Source organism: Arvicola amphibius, chromosome 6, assembly GCF_903992535.2.
Source record: "Arvicola amphibius chromosome 6, mArvAmp1.2, whole genome shotgun sequence".
Lineage (NCBI taxonomy): Eukaryota > Metazoa > Chordata > Mammalia > Rodentia > Cricetidae > Arvicola > Arvicola amphibius.
This window is the reverse complement of record NC_052052.2, coordinates 88,037,474-88,055,576: the sequence shown is the minus strand read 5'-3', so window position 1 is coordinate 88,055,576 and position 18,103 is coordinate 88,037,474. Positions and strand designations below refer to the sequence as shown.

Sequence of the window (18,103 nt, the reverse complement as noted above, 5' to 3'; positions counted from 1 at the left end):
ATCCTACGCTTCCACATCCTTTTCTGTACCAACTTTAGTTTCCTTGTTTCTAAACCAGTAGTTAATTTTTCATAGTTAAATTTAGGGCATATGGCCTAATAGCAGACAAATACTCCAATCATTTCATGATGGAGAGAGGGAAAAATAAAGAATGAACAAGTCACTGCCTAGACAAAGGTCCCATGTATTGAGTTTCTGACAGTGACTTTGTTCTCTTGAGATGACCTCAGATAAGGGGCACACATCCCACAAGGGAGCTTGACTGCAGCTCAGGCTTCAGAGCAGCGCCCTCCACTGCTGCCGCGCTTCAGAAAAGCAACAGCTCTGAGTGCTTTATCCAAACCCTCACCACAGCCACACGCAGCCACCTTTCTGTGTGTCTTTGGTGTTTCCTCGGGAAGTCTACCCATGATGTCCTGTTGGAAACCAGAACGTGTTTTACGAATTTCATACAGCCAACTAGGCCCAAATGGGACAGTTCTATAATGTGTAATGAAACTTTTACATTTTCCCAAGAAATCTCTTCTCCTCTCCCAAAAGCCGTGTGTCCAACTTTCTGAAAGTCGGACCTGGTCAGCAATCCACCGCAGATAAATGAGTTTCCCCTTTGCGCTACCCCGAGTGGTATTTCAGAAAGTAACACAAGTGTGCTTTTGTTGTTGACTGTGTCATCTTCGCTAAGTAGGAAGGCATGTGCTCTTCCAAACCCTCCTGACCTTGTGGCACTAGTCCTGGTTTCTTTCCCTGAGGTGGGAACCAAACCCAGGGCCTCACACATGCCAGGCAGCACCCTCCCTTCCCCCACAGCCTCTGTTTCCACTGTATTTATTTATTTAGTGTACACTGGGACTTTTGCCTGCATGTATGTCTGTGTGAGGGTGTCAGCTCTCCTGGACCTGGAGTTACAGACGGTCGTGAGCTGCTGTGTGGGTCCTGGCAATTGAGCCCAGGTGCTCTGAAAGAGCAGCCAGTGCTCTTAATGGCTGAGCCGCCTCTCCAGCCCCATTGTGAAGGTGGGAGGGGCAGGTAAGGTCCCCAGCCAGGGTTCTTTGTTAGCAGGCTTCTGCAGAGAGGGGAACGGTCTGCACTTTTGAACATCTTTTTCAGTTTTGATCTCAAATTTTTAAAAAATCAGAAACAACAAAACACATTTCCTTCTTAAGTTGGCTTTTAATTAGGGTGCAGCATCGATGGAAGGGAGATGAGGGGTCCTGATTCTCTTGACAAATGCCTTCATGCTGACATTCCTGTGGTCATGAGTAGTGATATCCAAACTGGCCATGTCTTGGGATCAAATGACATAGTCAGCTTAGCATTCAGATCCTGTGTGTATGTGCTTAGGGCCTCAAGTGATAACTAAACTGTGAAACTTAGTAGGAAGCGTTAGCAATCATAAATGCCCGCATGTCCCGTGGACAGGGAAGTGGCCGTGTCTACTTGGAGCATGCAGTCACCCCCACAGCCCATACCTAGGTCAGGACCTGTACAGAGTCCCGACCTAGGCATTGCCTCCTTCAAACTACCACTTACAGTGATGTGTATGAATGAAGCTTCCTGGAGTGGCTAGGTATTTTGTTAGAATAAACCCATTCTCCCTCCAGATAGCATGTGACTCTCAGTTTAACAGGGGGTGGAACTTTTGGGCCATGCTAGAATATGAATGCAAATTTGGAGATTTCACTCCATCTGACTGACAAACACTAGGGGTCTGTGTTCAATGCCCGAATGTGTTTTCATACATGTTCTCTTTGCATTGGCTCCACTGCCACCCATGGTCTGTGCATGCTTCCTTCCCCTTTGGTGACTACGTATCGCAACATAAATCCTATTTTTTTCTTAAGAGTTAAAGTTAGAGAAAAATTGGTGAAAGAGGAGAGTGCTCGCAGCAGCCCTGAACTCACCTCAGAGTCCTCACCTCAGAGGAGACAGCAGCCAGCACCTGCACGTTTCCTGTCTATCCAGTCAGAAAGCTCCGCCTTTGATAGGGTCACCAGCAGGGTAGTGAGCTCACTGCGGCCAAGCGGGAGCTGTGTCCTGCCAGCTGACCCTGTGCATGCCATCAAGCTGGTGACCGTGGGCACCCCAGAAAGTGCATCTGAATGCAGCTGGGTGGGGCCAGGCACCCCAAATGTCATAAAATCTACCACCTTGAAGATTCTAGAAGGTGAGTCGAGGGATGCTCCAGGGCTCCGTATTTGTGAACCAGAAGCAGATGTGCTCCCCGCGGATACTCTGGAGAGGAGCCCCAAATCACTCTTGACCTTGGAAGATGACAGGCTGGTGAGAGGCCATAAAGGCCCCTCTGGTAATGAAGATTTAGATGAGCCCACTGTTCGCTCCATCACCTTAGAACCTGAGAGGGAGAGGCAAGTTCAACATCAGCCTACTCAGAAAACTGGCCGGAGTGAAATGATTCTGTATGTTCAGAGCGGTCCTGTGTCCCAAGATGCCTCATCAACCAGTCACACAAAAGAGGCCTCTTCAAAGAAACGCAAGGTCATGGCCCGCTCCCTGTCGGATTACACGGGTCCCCTTCAGTTCCAGGCCCCCAGACAGAAGGATCCAGCTCCAAAGCAGGAGCTAGAGCTGCAGAGTTCCCGGGCAGAAGGGCCTGGTGCAGAACCTAGCATGCTGGACACAAGAATCTCCGTTGCCCAGCTCCGAAATATGTTTCTGGAATCAGCCAGAGCCAGCAAGAAACCTGAACTGTAGGTGATGTTCCCAACATCCTTCCGAATTGTCACTTGCACGTCCTGGGCAGCCGATTCACTTATCTACCTGTGGTGTGTCCTGTTAGCTTAGCTCACAAGTGTGTGCAGGGCAGAGTGTACAGGAAATGGCTCACACACTACCATTCTGCTTCTGCCTACTAATTGGGATCTGGAGGAGTGGGTCTCTGGAATGTTCCACCTACGATGCGCATGGTTGAGCATGTAGAACCTAGCGCTGTGTTTTTCACTGAGATGCATAAACTTTTCCTCTGTTTCTCTCTCTCTCTCTCTCTCTCTCTCTCTCTCTCTCTCTCTCTCTCTCTCTCTCTCCCTCTCTCTCTCCCTACCCCCCTCCCTCCCTCTCTTTTTTCCTCTCCTTCTCCGTATTCCTATTTTGCACTCTTCACTGCCCTGTTTTCCTAAAAGCCAATCCCGGGTTGAGAAGTCAGCTGAAGGAATTGGCTTGCCCACTGAACGGGAGAGAGGGTCTCGGAAACCAAGGCGCTATCTTTCTCCTGGTGAAAGTAGAAAAACTTCTGAGAGATTTAGAACTCAACCTATAACCTCAGCAGAGCGAAAGGAGACAGATAGGTAGGCATGTGTGTGTATACTTCAAGCAATTCAAACACGGGGTTCTCACTGCCCTGGCGGGCCTGATGCTATTTGCATAGGATTCTAAGATTATTCCATCTCAACCGGAAGGATACTTATTATATTTATTGAAATGTATTCCAAAAAATATTGATTTTTCTATTGATTTTCTAAAGTTTTGAACTACTTGCAGATCAGGTGAGGAGAGACATTTTTCTTCAGCCAGTGATATTCATTTTTTTGTTCTTTTATTAAACTGGCATCTGAATTTGAGCATCTACCACTGAGCATAAGGAATTTTGTATTCATCTTCTAAATAGCTTATTTCTTATATTTACATTTTAAATGGCATCATACAATTATAAGGTTTACCGGCAATGTGCCCTTAATCCCACGTGATAATTTCTCATCAGTGCTGCTTTGTCTTCACAAGGTGTGCCCCAGGCTGGGGTTGTGTGCACAGCTCCACAGTGTCAGCCAAGTTTCTAAGTAGCTCACTTGTGTTGTGTTTCACGTGTAGCTTGTGTGTCCACCACTAATCACCATCACTATCTGTTCCTGTCTGTCCTAGGTACCCTTCCGCTTCAGAGACGCCAATGGTTGAAGGCAAGTATCTCTCTTCTTATTCTTCCACATCTTGTCCAGATCAGATTTAAGACCTAAGATTTGAGGCTCTGCGGGAGATGAAACCTGGAACCTATCAGTGCCTTGCTTCCTTCCAAACTGCCTCGCTGTTAACCCTAGCTGTTGGTTTCTGATAAGCCTTCCCTTAGCTTCTGATAGGAACAAGGAGGCTCATTCGGTGAGCACGGTGGAGCGGGTTTCACTGGTGACCGCTGCCATCCACAGCAAGGCAGTGTTCCTGAGGTCCCTCTTAGTCAGACTGTTACAATAAACACCACCGTCTGGACACAGTTGGGTTAGAATTGCCATGAGAAAGCAGGAGCTCATGACGGGAGTCCACCTCCTCTTGGATTCAAGGGGTTGCCAGGTCAGCCTTGAGAAGCATTCCAGAGAGGAGGCCTGTGCCTTCTAGTGATGCTCAGTTCTTTCATGACTTCTTACAGATGAGGAGAAAGTGGATGAGCGGGCCAAACTGAGTGTCGCTGCCAAGAGGTTGCTTTTCAGGGTAAGGAGTGCCAAATGGTTTGCTTAGAGACCGTAGCGGCTACTGAGGAAGACGCCGGGGTCTGGTACTCCACATACTTCTGGGAGCTTCTGTGTTCTCCTCACCTGTCGTGCCTGTTCTTCTCTTCCTGTGCTGGCTTAGACAGTGTCCCTTGATTGCAACAGAATGGCTAAAGCTATCCCATTTCTTTTTTAAAAAGAAGTTTATCTAAGCACAGACCATCAGAGGTTCTTCTCTGTGGCAGCTGGCCTGCTGGCTTTGGGCCTGTGATAGAGTAGCGCTCGGGACAGGAGCAGATGGGCAGAGGAAGCTGCTCCCTACCTGGTGGCAGGATTCTGGGACCTTCGTGTGTGTGTTGGGCGGGGTTGATGGCATCGCTCCCAGCCCCACCTCTTATATTCTGCCAATACTAAACTGTGGGTCAAGCCTTTAATGCAGAGTGTCTAGAATCAAGCTGCAGGATCTGCTCTGACTGGTTTTGACTGAGCCACTCCAGCCTGAAGCATTCACTTCTGTTGGCAGGGGCCCTCATTGGTGCCCCTCCTCTGGTCCTTCGGAAGAGCAGCAGACAGACACTCTGCTACCCAGTAGTTTCTTTTCTTTGAATTCACGGGGATCCTACAATGTTTTCTAACCGCAGGAAATGGAGAAGTCATTTGATGAACACAACGTCCCAAAGAGACGTTCCAGAAATGCAGCCGTGGAGCAAAGACTGCGTCGCCTGCAGGACCGTTCTCACACCCAGCCCATCACCACGGAGGAGGTGGTCATTGCAGCCACGTATGTTTCCGGGGAGTCCTTACCCTGACCTATGCTGTCATACTTAAAGGGAGAGTCGGGAGTTTCCTATAAGAATGAGGCAGTTTAACTAGGAGACGTAGAGAGGCTCATATTTCATAATGATTTTTGTTTTGATTTTCCTGCTATTTGACAGTAATGGGATGTACCTGCTGTAAGTCCTACAGTGACTTCTTAAGTGATTTTATCATTGTGTTTTGTCTTTCATGAAAATAAAAACATGGAGATGAACTATAGTGAGCCTCAGCTTCATGACCCTCAGTTCTTAGGCAGTTTTCCTCCTCATGCATTATCTTCACCTGCCCCCCTCCATGTTTCCGACTTAAATATTTTAGTGCCTATCTCTAAGAGATAAGCATTTGTTTTGTTTTTGAATCACCACCAAAATGTCTAAAAATTAATTGGCAGTTGGACACTTTGCAAACAACAGGAGGTCTGCGTTTGGGCAGTCTGCTCAGATTGCCTTGACTGGTTCATTCAAAGTTAGCAGCTCCAGTCAGCTGAGACTATTTATTTGTTCTTAAAAAACATTGCTGTGGAGTGTTGCCGCCAGAGAACCTCTGTCTGAAGACTTGCTATTGGAACATGCTGTGAGGTTGTCCACCTTCGCCTTCTTCTCCAAGTGTGCGAGTTTCACAGTCCTGGGGTCCACATACGCTGAGGAAGTGGGCAAGTGCTCTACCACTGAGCAAGCCCTAGGTGTCTCGTCTGCTCAGTGTGCTGATGGACAAGCTCATCTGTGCACTTCCAACACTCCTCGCATATCCATTTGTTTAAAAAGTAATTTCTTGGATTGGCTGGTAAACACTGTAAAACCCATGGAAACAAAACAACAAAGGAGTGGGAAATAACCGGCTGGCATGGCTCGGTGGGTCTCCTTTGATGACGCTGTTGATTGACGAAGTCACGGATGCTGCTAAAAGCTACACTGAGAAGAACATTCTAAACTGTGGCTATGGTTGACGCTAGCTTTTTAAAGGACGTCTCAAAATGAGGCTGTTTGTTCTAAGTTGACTCTTTTTCAAGCTTACGCCTCTGCTTGTCCCACTTACTCTGGACAGCCCCTGCCTCTGTCCTTCCATCTGTATTGCTTTCCACGTTCTTTTGTGATCTGTTTTCCCTCAAAGTGTTTAGCAAATATTTTTGGTAAAATATTTGGTTTTTGCATTTCTGGATTTATAGCTGTGCCTTCCTTAATGCTTCTTTTCTTCTCTCTCCTCATGAATGCTCCTCCTTTGGCCATTGCTTTTAAAGTGAACCTATCCCTGCTTCGTGTTCTGGGGTCACCCACCCTGTAATGGCGAGACTTCCTAGCCCCACTGTAGCTAGAAGCACTGTGCAGCCTGCCAGGTACCGGACACACATTGCTGCATGTAGCACCCAGTGCCAAGGTGCTGGGCAGCAGATGCATTTGGAAGCCTTGAATGCCTTTCATTTGTTTGACAAACAAATTAGTGCAGTGAGTGTCCCTGAAATGTTTGGTGTTTTGTCCTGCCATAGTGCGAGGTACTGTTACTTTCACGGCTGTGTGAGAAACATGTTGTCTGTCTGCCTGTTTCCTTTGTTGGTGTTAGGCTCACACTAACTCACTTATACTTTTTTTAACATAAAAAACTGTATTTTTCTTCTAAAATACTAATGGGTAAAGACTAATTTAAAAATGGAACATTAATGTGAATATTGAAATGTTGGTAAGATCTAGTTATTTTTAAATATGTATACATACAAATCCATACTAAAATCAAATACTCCTGCTTTCTAATTTGAAGAGAGGAAAGGCAGTGCCATTAGATTTTAGGATTGGTTATAGATGTAACAGAGTTCAGTTTTAGATTGTGATGTTTTGAAATTATGTTCTTAAGCCATATAACTGTCCCCTTTGTCTTAACTGTGACGAGACAAACACACAAGCTACAGATGGAGTCAGAGGTATAAAATGGCAGAGCTAGAGCAAACTGCCTAATCCAGAAGCAGGGCTGTCTTGGGAAAGACTTCGTGGCCCTCCTGGTCTGTGCTCTCAGACCCCTGGAAGGTTCCGATCCTCACTGCCCTCATGATCTATCTGGACACAGACACTGACCTCTGGTCTAGGACTGCCTGGGACCCGTGATTAATGAGAGAAAAGGCTGACTAGCCTTCTTACTAGAACAAAGTGTTGCCAGGGGCAGGGGCAATGCTGTCTTGGAAACCTTTTGAGAATCTCACTGACCTCCTGGCCTGGAAGCCTCCTCTGCTAGCAGCGGAAGCTATTGTTATTACTGTTGTTGTGGGGGGCTGAGCCTCAGGGCTTTGCTCATGCTAAACAGTTCCTGCCTCTATAGTCCCTCTCAGGATTTGGGGGATTTTCTTCACAATTCAAGTTATTGGGAATTAGATGTAAGTAACTTCTGAAAATGGGTAGCTACATGGGAGATAAGTATATTTAAAGCCCACACATTTGACAAACAAAAACCTGCTTTGCAGACTGTCACTGTCGGGAGACCATATTCTCCCTAGCCATTCAAAATAAAGATGCCACCTTCCGAGCAGTATCTATAGAGATGTTTGACCCAAGCAATAATTTCTGCCTATACCTTTAGTCCCTGAGAGAGGAACCAACCGGGATTCTCTGGGGGAAGCTAGATCCAGGCTGACATTGGTTCCTTCAACAGGAAATGTCCTTTATAGAAATGATCCAGAGCTAAACATCTGCCTGTCCTAGAAATGATGGTGCTGGTGTCCCAAGCTGACCCTGCTCACAGTCGCCTGTCCCTCTCCCAGACCTGTGAGGGAAAATTAACCCTTTACTAAATAAGTGACATTTTAAAGACAGTTAATAAATGAATTAGTAGTGGGCTTTTGTTTGTTTTTCTCTGTGTGACTAACTCTTCCTTCCTTCCCTCTAGGTTACAGGCGTCAGCTCACCAAAAGGCTTTAGCCAGGGGCCAGGCAAATGAGGGCAGAGAGTCTGCTGAACCAGGCGAACCTGATTCCTCCTCTCTGAGCTTAGCAGAGAAATTGGCCTTGTTTAACAAATTGTCCCAGCCAGTCTCCAAAGCCATTTCCACCAGAAACAGAATAGACGTGCGGCAGAGAAGGATGAACGCAAGGTATCAGACTCAGCCAGTCACACTTGGAGAGGTGGAGCAGGTGAGTGTGTGAGGTCTAAGTCCAGTGTAGGGGTGTGTGTGTGTGTGTGTGTTTGTGTGGTGTGTGTGTGTGTGTGTGTGTCGCCACAGGACGGGGTCAATGGGTGCACTTGAACGTGGCATTGTCTTCTCATCCCTAAGGAAGAACCATACCCAAGTTTGCTTTTCTTCTGTTGTTTTCATAATTTGCTTGGAATGAGTCCATTTTGGTAGGATATAATAGCAGAGGCAAGGTGCTTCTCCAGGGGGCTTATTTGTTATGGATTCTGTGTCTATAACCTTGCAGGCTGGTTTTCCAGTAAGATGAGCCAGCTGAGGTGTATTATGCCCATGCAGTCCCCTCAGATGACGATGTCCTTAAACTGTGTCCTCGCAGGTGCAGAGTGGGAAGCTCATCCCTTTCTCCCCCACTGTGAGAACATCTGTTTCTACTATGGCCTCTGCAGTTGCTCCCACATACGCAGGGGACCTTCGGACGAAGCCATCTGTTGACGGAGGTGGCAGTGCAAGTACCACTGACTCCCAGTTTCCTTCTCCTGTGGAAAATTCGGACTCTCCAGTTAGAAGCATTCTGAAACCACAAGGCTGGCGGCCTCCGGCAGAGCACAGTGGGTGCAAAGGAATGCCGGGGGAGTCAGGAGAGACAGACAGCAAGAACACTCTGACTGGGGTAGACAGTGGCCTTCAGACACACACAGCCTTCGAGGAGGAAGCGCAGCCCTCCTACCCTGTCCTTGGCAGAGTCAGAGATGGTGATGTCCAGAAGGAGCCTAAACATGCCATTCTAAGGAGGGGGAGCTTAGAGTTAGGTAATCCTCCTGTCACCCACCTTGGTGATGAGTTGAAAGAATTTTCCGTTGCTAAAATCAGTGTGCAAGAGAATCTGGACCTGAAGGACAAGCAGCCCTCGGAGGAGAATGCAGATGTGGGAAATGCCACGAGAAAGTTCTCTCTCAAAGGTAAGCTCCTATGGCTCCGCTTTTAGGCCTCTGTGCTCGACAGACTTGCCGCGCTGCTTACCCGCTCTGCTGGTTCCTGGTACTTACATCTAGAGCAGTTTATCGCTAGAATGGATCAAGTGCAGTGAGTCACACTCCTTTCCCCAGACCTCTCTTCCCCTTGAATCTGACACGGTCGGTGAGCTGATGGAGTCTGGTCTACAGCAGCAAATTGGCTCCAATTCTTAACAGCCCTTTATAAGGGTTTCAGGTAACTTCGGTGACATTAACGCACACAGTAGCCTTCTGAGCTCCTTAGCCGTGTTGGCCCCTTTTATTAAAAGTCCTGCACCCTGTCAGCACAGGGAGACAGACTTGAACTGGTATGTTTTTAGACTCCGCGTGCATTCTGACCATACAGATGAGTGTGCTGTCCACAGAGGAGACGAGGCAGCTTCCATTCACACACCCTGATAGCATATGGGCTAGGTTTGTGAGTGCAGCTCACTAGAAATGAGGGTGTACTGTCTAAGAGAGGCCAATTCCACTGTGCAACACAGCAGGCACAGGCTAGCTGTTTCTTTCGGTGAGTTGTGCTACAGTTCTACATTAACCCCAGTGGTCTGGGTAACTTGCCATGCACCTACAACCTGACTCGGGTGCTGCACTGTGGGGCCGTGAACATCTGTAGAGATGCTTGCTGGGGGTTGTGCTGACTCAGGTGCCGCACTGTGGGGCTGTGAACATCTGGAGAGATGCCTGCTGGGAGTGATGCTGACCCTGCTCTCCTCTCCAGCAACAGAGTTTGGAGAACCTGCTTCTGAACAAACAGAGCCGGCTGCCTCTATTCAGAAGGCATCCCCAGTGTCCTGGAAGCAGCAGGACTCCTCTGAGCAGCTAGCAGAGAAACTCTTCAAGAACCCCTGTGCCATGTTTGCTGCTGGAGAGGTCAAAGTGCCAGTGGGAGAGACGCTTCTGGATTCACCCAGCAAAACTATGTCAATCAAAGAAAGGTAGGTAAGCCCGTCTGATGATTGACAGGCAGTATTGGAGAGGGATGTGAACTTGCTTTGCAAGGCTACACAGGGAAGCTGGAATAACCATGGAAGCCGAGCCCTATGAACATGAGCTGCACCTAATTTAGCAAGTTTGAGTGATGCCCAGTTCAGACTCTGGGGCAGAACGAAATGAGGGACACCTCATTTCTCTGTGGTCTCTGTTTCTTATTTCATATCCAGTTCTTCGGGAAGCTGAGATAGCGCCTCTTTCTCCTATAGAAACACGTGATTCACACTGCAAGTCCAGTGATCCACTGGTGGTCTGGGTTAAATAAATATTGGATGAAGATAGATAAATTCACATAAAAGATCTTTGTCTTTGAGATTAGAATCTAAGTTTGGTGTATTTTATAGAAAATAAGATAAATTACTTTTTTCTAAAATTTTATGACGTTTTCATATTTGTGTGTGTGTGCATGTGTGTGTGCTTACACGTGTGCCACAGAACATGTGTGGAGGTCAGTAGATATCTTGCAGAAATCACTTATTTCCTTCCATTATGTGGGTCCTGGGATTGAACTCAGGTTGTTGGTCTTGATGCCAAGTGCCTTTACCTGCTGAGCCATTTCACTAGCCAAAACTGAGTAGATGATTGATTTGACCACTTAGAAACTTCCTTCCTTCCTTCCTTCCCTCCTTCCCTCCCTTCCTCCCTCCCTCCTTTCTTCCTTCCTCTCTCCCTCCTTTCTTCCTTCCTCCCTTCCTCCCTCCCTCCTTTCTTCCTTCCTTCCTCACTCCCCTTTTCTCTTGTTTCTTTCTCCCCCTTCCCCCTTTCCCTTACATCCCTTTCTCCTCCCCATACTTCCTCCTCTTTCCCTCCTCCCCATCCTTCCTCTTCCCTATCCTTTTTCCCCATCCTCCCTCCTCCCTCTCCCTCCTCTATATCCTTCCTCCTCCCTATCCTTCCTTTCCCTCCTTCTCCCTCCTCTGCATCCTTCCTCTTCCCTGTCCTCCCCCACATACTCTCCTCCTTCCTTCCCTCCCTCTCATGCAGGTGATTTCGCCCAGAGTCTGGTACCTGCTAGGCAAGTACGTTACCAATGAACTGCAACTCCAGCCCTGACATTTTATATTAGACAGTATCTGTGGGGTTTCTTGATTCAGCTGCTTATTTTCAATAAGTTCTGCTTAGTCTGTCTCTATCTGTGAGTTTTACCCTGAGGGGAAATTATTCTATTTAAAGCTGAGCTACTGTGGAGCACAGCTTCTTAACCAGGCTTTGTGCTGAAGTTAAAAGATGGCAGAGGCTCTGTGAACTCTCTCAAAGTGAGTCCACATATGGGGATAGGTAGCACAGGTGCACCTGTTGCCTAGCTAGAGCCAAAACCTCTCAGAGCGGTTCCTGACCCGAGTCTGTTTAGAATCCTGTCAGCAATGCTTGCTAAATATTCAGCTACTCCATTTCATTGTTAACATCTGCTTTTTCAAAGGTCAGGGTCCATTTATTTAGCAATTTTGTTTGCTATCATCAACTGTGTCGATAAGAAATATCTCACCCATGACCTCCCTGGGCCTTGATAGTACTTTTGTGTGTGCTTTACTGAAAATACCTATGTGTCTATTTTTACCATTCGCTTGAGAAGGTCCCCTGAGTGGGGGCCTCCAATCCTTCTCTTTGTTAAATGCGAAGCTTGACCTATTGAGAATGGAGGTGTTGTTCAAACATTTATTTGGACATTGCTTTTGTTTCTGGGGTGACATATAAAATTCTAGGTCTGTAAACCTCACTTAGTCCAGCTATTGTGACTACCTCGATTTCCCACAGGAGGAACTTAGTTCCAGCACCCTTGGCACTGTGTACTCGCTATGCCTGGCAGGATCACAGTCCTTGGACACAGGCAAGCCTCCTGACGCCATCTTCCGAGAGTCTGGGACTTGCAGACACTGTGTTGTTATGCCCATTTATGCTCACACATTCTTTACTTGGTTTACTTCAAATTACACTTTCACCTTCAGATCCCTGCATCTGTAATGAGGAGCGCAGACTTTGTCATGAGTTCCAATAAGCTGTGGCCTTCGACTGACTACCTGGGTCTCTCCTACACTAAGTTCTGGCCATACCAAGCTCTCTGTTCTGAGTGCTACCAAATGCTCTTAGCACCTTAGTTCCTGTTCCTAAGGAGACAGGCAGGGAGACTCTGTGTGCTCAGAAGTCTGAGGCTAGTCTAGGATGCATAGTAAGATGAAATAAAGTGTAACACTAAATCAAAAGTGTAGTAACTAGGAAATTAAGTTTTAGAATACCTTTATATACTCCTTTCTAAAATGTTTTCATTTACTGTGTGTGTGTCTCTGTGTGTGTGTGTGAGAGAGAGAGAGAGAGAGAGAGAGAGAGAGACAGAGAGACAGAGGTCCTTGTGTACATGTCCCTCTATTGCTCCTCTGCACCCCACATAGCCTGTGTCCATGAGCTTCTTGCTTTGTGCTGAAGAGTTCAGCTGCCAGTGAGCCCTTCGATTGCTATAAAAATAGAGAAAGATCTGGCCTTTGTCTGTCTCTGACTCAGCCTCTTAGTTCTGATGCTGCAAGGAATATCTGGAGTTGAATAATTTGAAAAGCAAAAGAATGTACTTTGTCTCACAGTTCTGGAAAATCAAAGACTAACATTGGCAGCCACACTAGGTAGAGGGCCTTGTGACGCATTAGAACATGGAGGGAAGTCACACTAAGTCCATAAGACCTTTCTTCTCTGTGACAACTACCTGGGAAGCCTGGCTTGAAGGAGAAGAGGTTTATGTTGGCTGTCTCAAAGACCTCTGCTGGCTAGCCCTGATGCCCCTGGCATCCAGGAGACAGACAGCCAGCAGGCAGGGGCTGGCTAGCCCTGATGCCTCTGGGCACCCAGGAGGCAGACAGCCAGCAGGCAGGGCTGCCTTCTCCCACTAGGTGCCCCATCTCTAGAAAATTCTACCACCCCAAAAAATGTCATTAAATCCTGAATCCTCCCAGGGATTAATTCATCCACTGAGGGAGGCTGACCCCTAGTGGTCCTGCCAGCTCTCAAGGATTGACTCCAGCAGTTAATGGGCCTTTTGAAGGACGCGTCATATCTACCCTTCACAGAGGGGAAACACCTATGCAGAGAGCGACAAAGAGCCGTGCTTTTGCAGGCAGCTCACTCATTACTAATCTAAAGTCCAGAGCATAAAGTCACTCCCAGGAAAAAGGCATTAATCCCCTTAAAGTATCTCTTCACCCCCAAAGGTCTGTTCAGGATACTGCCGTAATGGCAGAAGAGGCACGCTGTACTCAAACCATGGCAGCCTTCCACTTAATAGATAAAAAGGGCTGGAGGTCTGGCTCTTTGTCGAGTTAGCACTTACAAGGCTCCAGCCCCAGTCTTCAGCACCAGAGAAGTTCAAGTAAATAAGAATCAAGTGGTTGAGTAATAGCTCAGTAGGCACAGGGCTTGCTACTCAAGCCCGATGAACTGAGTTTGAATCCCTGGCATGAATCTAGAAGCTGGGCATAGGCACTCATCTGTGCCACCACCCCGCCCCATGCTGGTAGACCCCAGGTTCACCCACATATACTACATAACATCAGAAGGGGGGTGAAGAAAAAGAAAGCATAACAAGGGGGTGGAACCAGGGTTCCATGTGGAGCTCTTGCTTGGACGTACAAGGTCCTGGCATCTTAGGCGCCAGATAAAAACCAAATGCAGACACAAAGCTTATTATTAATAACTCTTCCAAGTTTCTCATTGGCTGTGATTAGGGTCTGATGCAAATACTCATCAGTGCTGCTAAGTTCACTAAGTCCGTGGTTGCCTCTTTCTTTGAAAATAAGGGAAATGTCTAAGGAGGAAATACCAATACCTCAGTTGGCATTAGAGGCACGTGGTCTGCCTGTCCCTTCCTTGACCCATCCCTGCTATGAGGCTGGATGAGGCTTGTCCTCATCCAGGAAGCTCTGAAGCTAGAATTCTTGCTGAAGAGAAAGGGCTGTGGAAAGAGCTGTAGACACTCCCATAGTGGCCTGGTCAGCACATGTCCCATTGGCCCCAGGCCAGGCCAGTGTGTTAGCGGCTGATACTGTGCCACTCACTGGGTATGGAACCTCAGACGAAGCAGATGCCCCAGCACTCCACATCACAGCCCACAAATAGCCCTCAGACTTGGCAGATGTTAAAAGCACTGACAGTTGTTGGCACTGCACAGGGGGGATTTATGTCATGTGTCGACCCAGACCTTAGCCCTCTGCATGGTGATGAAGGACTGAGAGATTGCCAGAGTGGAGAACAAGACTGGAAAGTCCGCCACCCTCCACAGCTTGTTGAACAGCAAACAGGAAATCAGGAGGGACGGGATAATGCACTCAGATTCACTGTGTGTTATTATGAAGTTATTCATTACTGGAACTGTGGAAGTGAGGACTGGGCCAAGTACCACATGGCCTCAACTGAAGCACTTTCTCCCATGTTATTTTGGTTACTCTGGAGTCTTTGGAAGCAATTTTTCAGAACTTTAGAATGGAATAGTTCTGTGGAAATCAGTCTACAAAGGACTGGGAGAACATCACAAGGAAATTGGAAGACTCTGCTCTTGCTGACAGAGACAGGCATTGTGTATCTTCTCAGAACGACTTCTCATGGAAGGGAACAACTGGGACTTCGAGAGGCAGGATTTGGAATCACGCCTCCTCTCCTACCCACATGCAGGAGGCCCTCGCTCAGAGGAGCCTTGACCTGTGCAGATGCCTGTGCACATCAGAGGCACGTAAGGAAGGGGGCTTGAGTGAGTTCAGACTCCGCAGCTTGCTTTTTCTGAGTTAGTCTCATGCCCCTCAGAGCAGCCCCAGGGGAACCCGTTTGTTGAGAAGCTGATTGTCGGCTACATCGTTTTTAACAGTCTCCATTCTGAGGTCGAGGGTTCGTACTCTGGAAGTCATTTAGATTCCAATCTGATTGAGAGGACAGCAAAAATGCCTGCTCTGAGTCAGAAGTCAAGCGAGAGAGTAGCTGGTTCTGAGAGCAGTTTATGGGGTGAGTGACAGTGTGGACGCCTCCTCCAGGTGATGGTTTGGACGCACCCCCTCTTTGGGGTGGCGAAGGCCTGGCATGCCCACCAGCTGGAGGCCTTGTTTCCCGGTGTTTTTGGAGCTCACAGTCATGACTGTTTCTTTCTAATAGTTTGATTTTCTTACCACAATAAAATGGGCACATTCAGAGTAATTGGTGCAGGAGAGATAATAGTCATAACTATGACCTGAAGTGAGAATATATGAAGGAGTTCAGATTCTATGTTCTAATACATGAGAGGTCATGCTAGTGTTGTAGAACTATAGAAGCTGCATGAGCCTGTGTTAGATCTGTAAGACAACTCAGAGGAGTTCATAGAACGGGTCCTTCTGTTGTCTTATCTGCTGCCACACAGGAAAGAGATTAGAAAGAAGGAAATAATTGAAGAGGGGCTAGACCCGGAGTTCAAAGTTCTGTATCTTTTAGGACGTTCTTCGGAGCTCATTTACATTATTTGATAGAGGGACAGAAACTATAAAAGAAGATTATGCATACATTTGTAAATATAATGGATTCTTGTTTACTATAAATTTGGTTCCTTATTTTCTTAGCAAAAACTCCTTTTTTATGCAGTTCTGTAGTAGAGCACTTGCCTAGCAAGAACAAGCTTTGAATTCTATCCAAGAACCACCAGCAAATGAGTGAATATGTTTTTATTACAGAGTGTAAGGCATCCCACCTCCAATACAGATATTGAATAGATAAGGAAATTTAGCACTTGGGGCCTAGGAGAATCCTGTGTCTAGTTCATGTATGACAAGGCAAGGAGAACTACGTGCCTGAGTCTCAGGTCCCATTTGCCCTTTTGTCTGTCCCACTCTGTTAAACTTAGATGACTGAGATGTTTTCCTTCGTGATAGCAGAGCTGTCTGAAATAGCCCCTTGTTCTGGAAAATGGCTTTTCAGAGGGACCCAAATGTGCAAGCAGCTTTCGATAGAATCTTGCAATGCCTGAGCTAACGTGTGTTACTAATAATCCTTGTAATGAGATTCCTTTTTTGGTATATTTTTCCCTTGGAGAAAAATGAACTAATAATTTTTAATGGGTCTTTAGGAGGAAGTTTTTTGTAAGAATACACTGTAAAGACAGGGCTAGTCTATGGGGGGATACCAGGGCTGAGAACAGAACAGAGCAGTATCATAGTTTGTCTTTAGTTGAGGTATATAACAAGATGCCATATCTTTCTGTTTTCACTAGTGTATATTTAACGTACAGGGTTTCATTATGAAATTTTCATACACGAGCATAATTTACTTCGTTGGAAATTACCTCTACTATTGTGCAATGCCTATTTGTATTTTTAAGCCCTTTTCAGCAGCGTTTTCTGCTAAGAACTGCAGCTTGCATCTTCAGGTGTTATTTCACCTAGTGGCCAGAAGGGGTCACTAGAAGACATTTTGCTGGGGATGGTTCCTTTTCTCTCTTCCCTAGCTCCCAGCCCCAGAGCAAGAGGAAAGCAGAGTTGTGGCTTCCTTTACTAAGATGATAGAGCATCTTTTATCGGACAAGTCGGTTTTCAGCTTTTCTTTCCCACCAACTAAACCATCTTGGGGCTGTCTGGGAAAAGAGGTTCTTGTGGTTCTAAGCATGTGGTGCTGGATTCCCCATTGCTGTGTCTTCCCCCAGGCTGGCACTGCTGAAGAAGAGCGGAGAGGAAGACTGGAAGAACAGACTGATCCGGAAGCAGGACTATGGCAAAGCCACCAGCAGCCTGCACATCCAGGAGGTGGAGCAGTCCCTGAAGAAGGTACTGTGTCCACCGCACTAACACCTCTCTGTGTCTCGGGAACAGGCATGTGTGGCCTTGCACCCCCTGCTGTAGAACACTGGCACTTCCTTACCCTCAGGAGGCACAGTTTCTCACAAAGCTGCTAAAGCTGGCCATGAAGTCAAGGCTTGAGGTCAAGTATTGGTACCAGCACTGCCGGTTGCCTCAGCAAGCAAGTGCCTCGGTTTCCAGATGTGTTCACAGTTACATCTTAAGTGAAGTCTGTGTTAGAATGTGATCAAAGTCTTTCAAGTGAGACAACAGCTTGTCACAGTTTATAAGTCACATATCAAACGTGGACTTAAATTTCTTGTGCAGAGATTTAAGACCTACTTCTCAAAACTAAGGGCCTATTGTAGTCCATGAGGACTTTCTGCCTAATCTTGAGCCTGTTTCATGATGACGAAGTGTGACTTTTATTGAGGACCTATATATGAATTTCAATTAAATTAATTTGCATTTGCAAGCATTTCATATGTGGGAATGACTTTTGAGTCACAAATGTCGTGCTCATCAGCCTTAGCCAGGCATTCTTTGCTTCAGCCGAGACGTCCTTGCCCACTGATTCTGTAAATACAAGTATGCTTGCTGGCTGAGGCAAAATGGCACACTGAGCCACGCCCAACTATCCAATTTCTAGAATCTTCTAAAGTGTTCAGACAGAAAACATACAAACCCACACAGGCGCATATAAAGGTTCAACTAATGGATCTCAGGGGCTTTCAAAGGAGCTGTCTAAAGCCAGATGTGCTGGCTCGTGACTGTGTAATGATTTCAGAGGTCGAGTCAGATGAATCACGTGGGCCCCAGAAGCTTGACATGAGCCCAGGCGACATAGTAAAAACCCATTTTACAAATACAAATAAACAAATAGTAGCGTAGCAGAGAGAAAAATTCTGAATGTAACCTTTGCATATTAAAAACATACATGAAAATGAATGTGTACATAGGACAATAAGGT

The 18,103-nt window shown here is 46.7% G+C and overlaps 1 protein-coding gene across 3 annotated transcripts in view; it reads left to right on the top strand.

The window, feature by feature from the left end:
* The window catches only part of Svil (supervillin), a 202,143-nt gene that overhangs the window by 135,625 nt on the left and 48,415 nt on the right, over positions 1-18,103 (top strand). For 2 of the 3 annotated variants that reach the window (XM_038334785.1, XM_038334784.1), the window contains 8 exons: positions 3,138-3,302; positions 3,874-3,908; positions 4,370-4,431; positions 5,072-5,211; positions 8,115-8,358; positions 8,734-9,316; positions 10,092-10,308; positions 17,001-17,121. In XM_038334785.1, coding sequence (XP_038190713.1) covers positions 3,138-3,302; positions 3,874-3,908; positions 4,370-4,431; positions 5,072-5,211; positions 8,115-8,358; positions 8,734-9,316; positions 10,092-10,308; positions 17,001-17,121 — 1,567 coding nt within the window. The remainder of the gene's footprint in view (positions 1-3,137; positions 3,303-3,873; positions 3,909-4,369; positions 4,432-5,071; positions 5,212-8,114; positions 8,359-8,733; positions 9,317-10,091; positions 10,309-17,000; positions 17,122-18,103) is intronic. The other variant, XM_038334786.1, reaches the window with a different exon arrangement.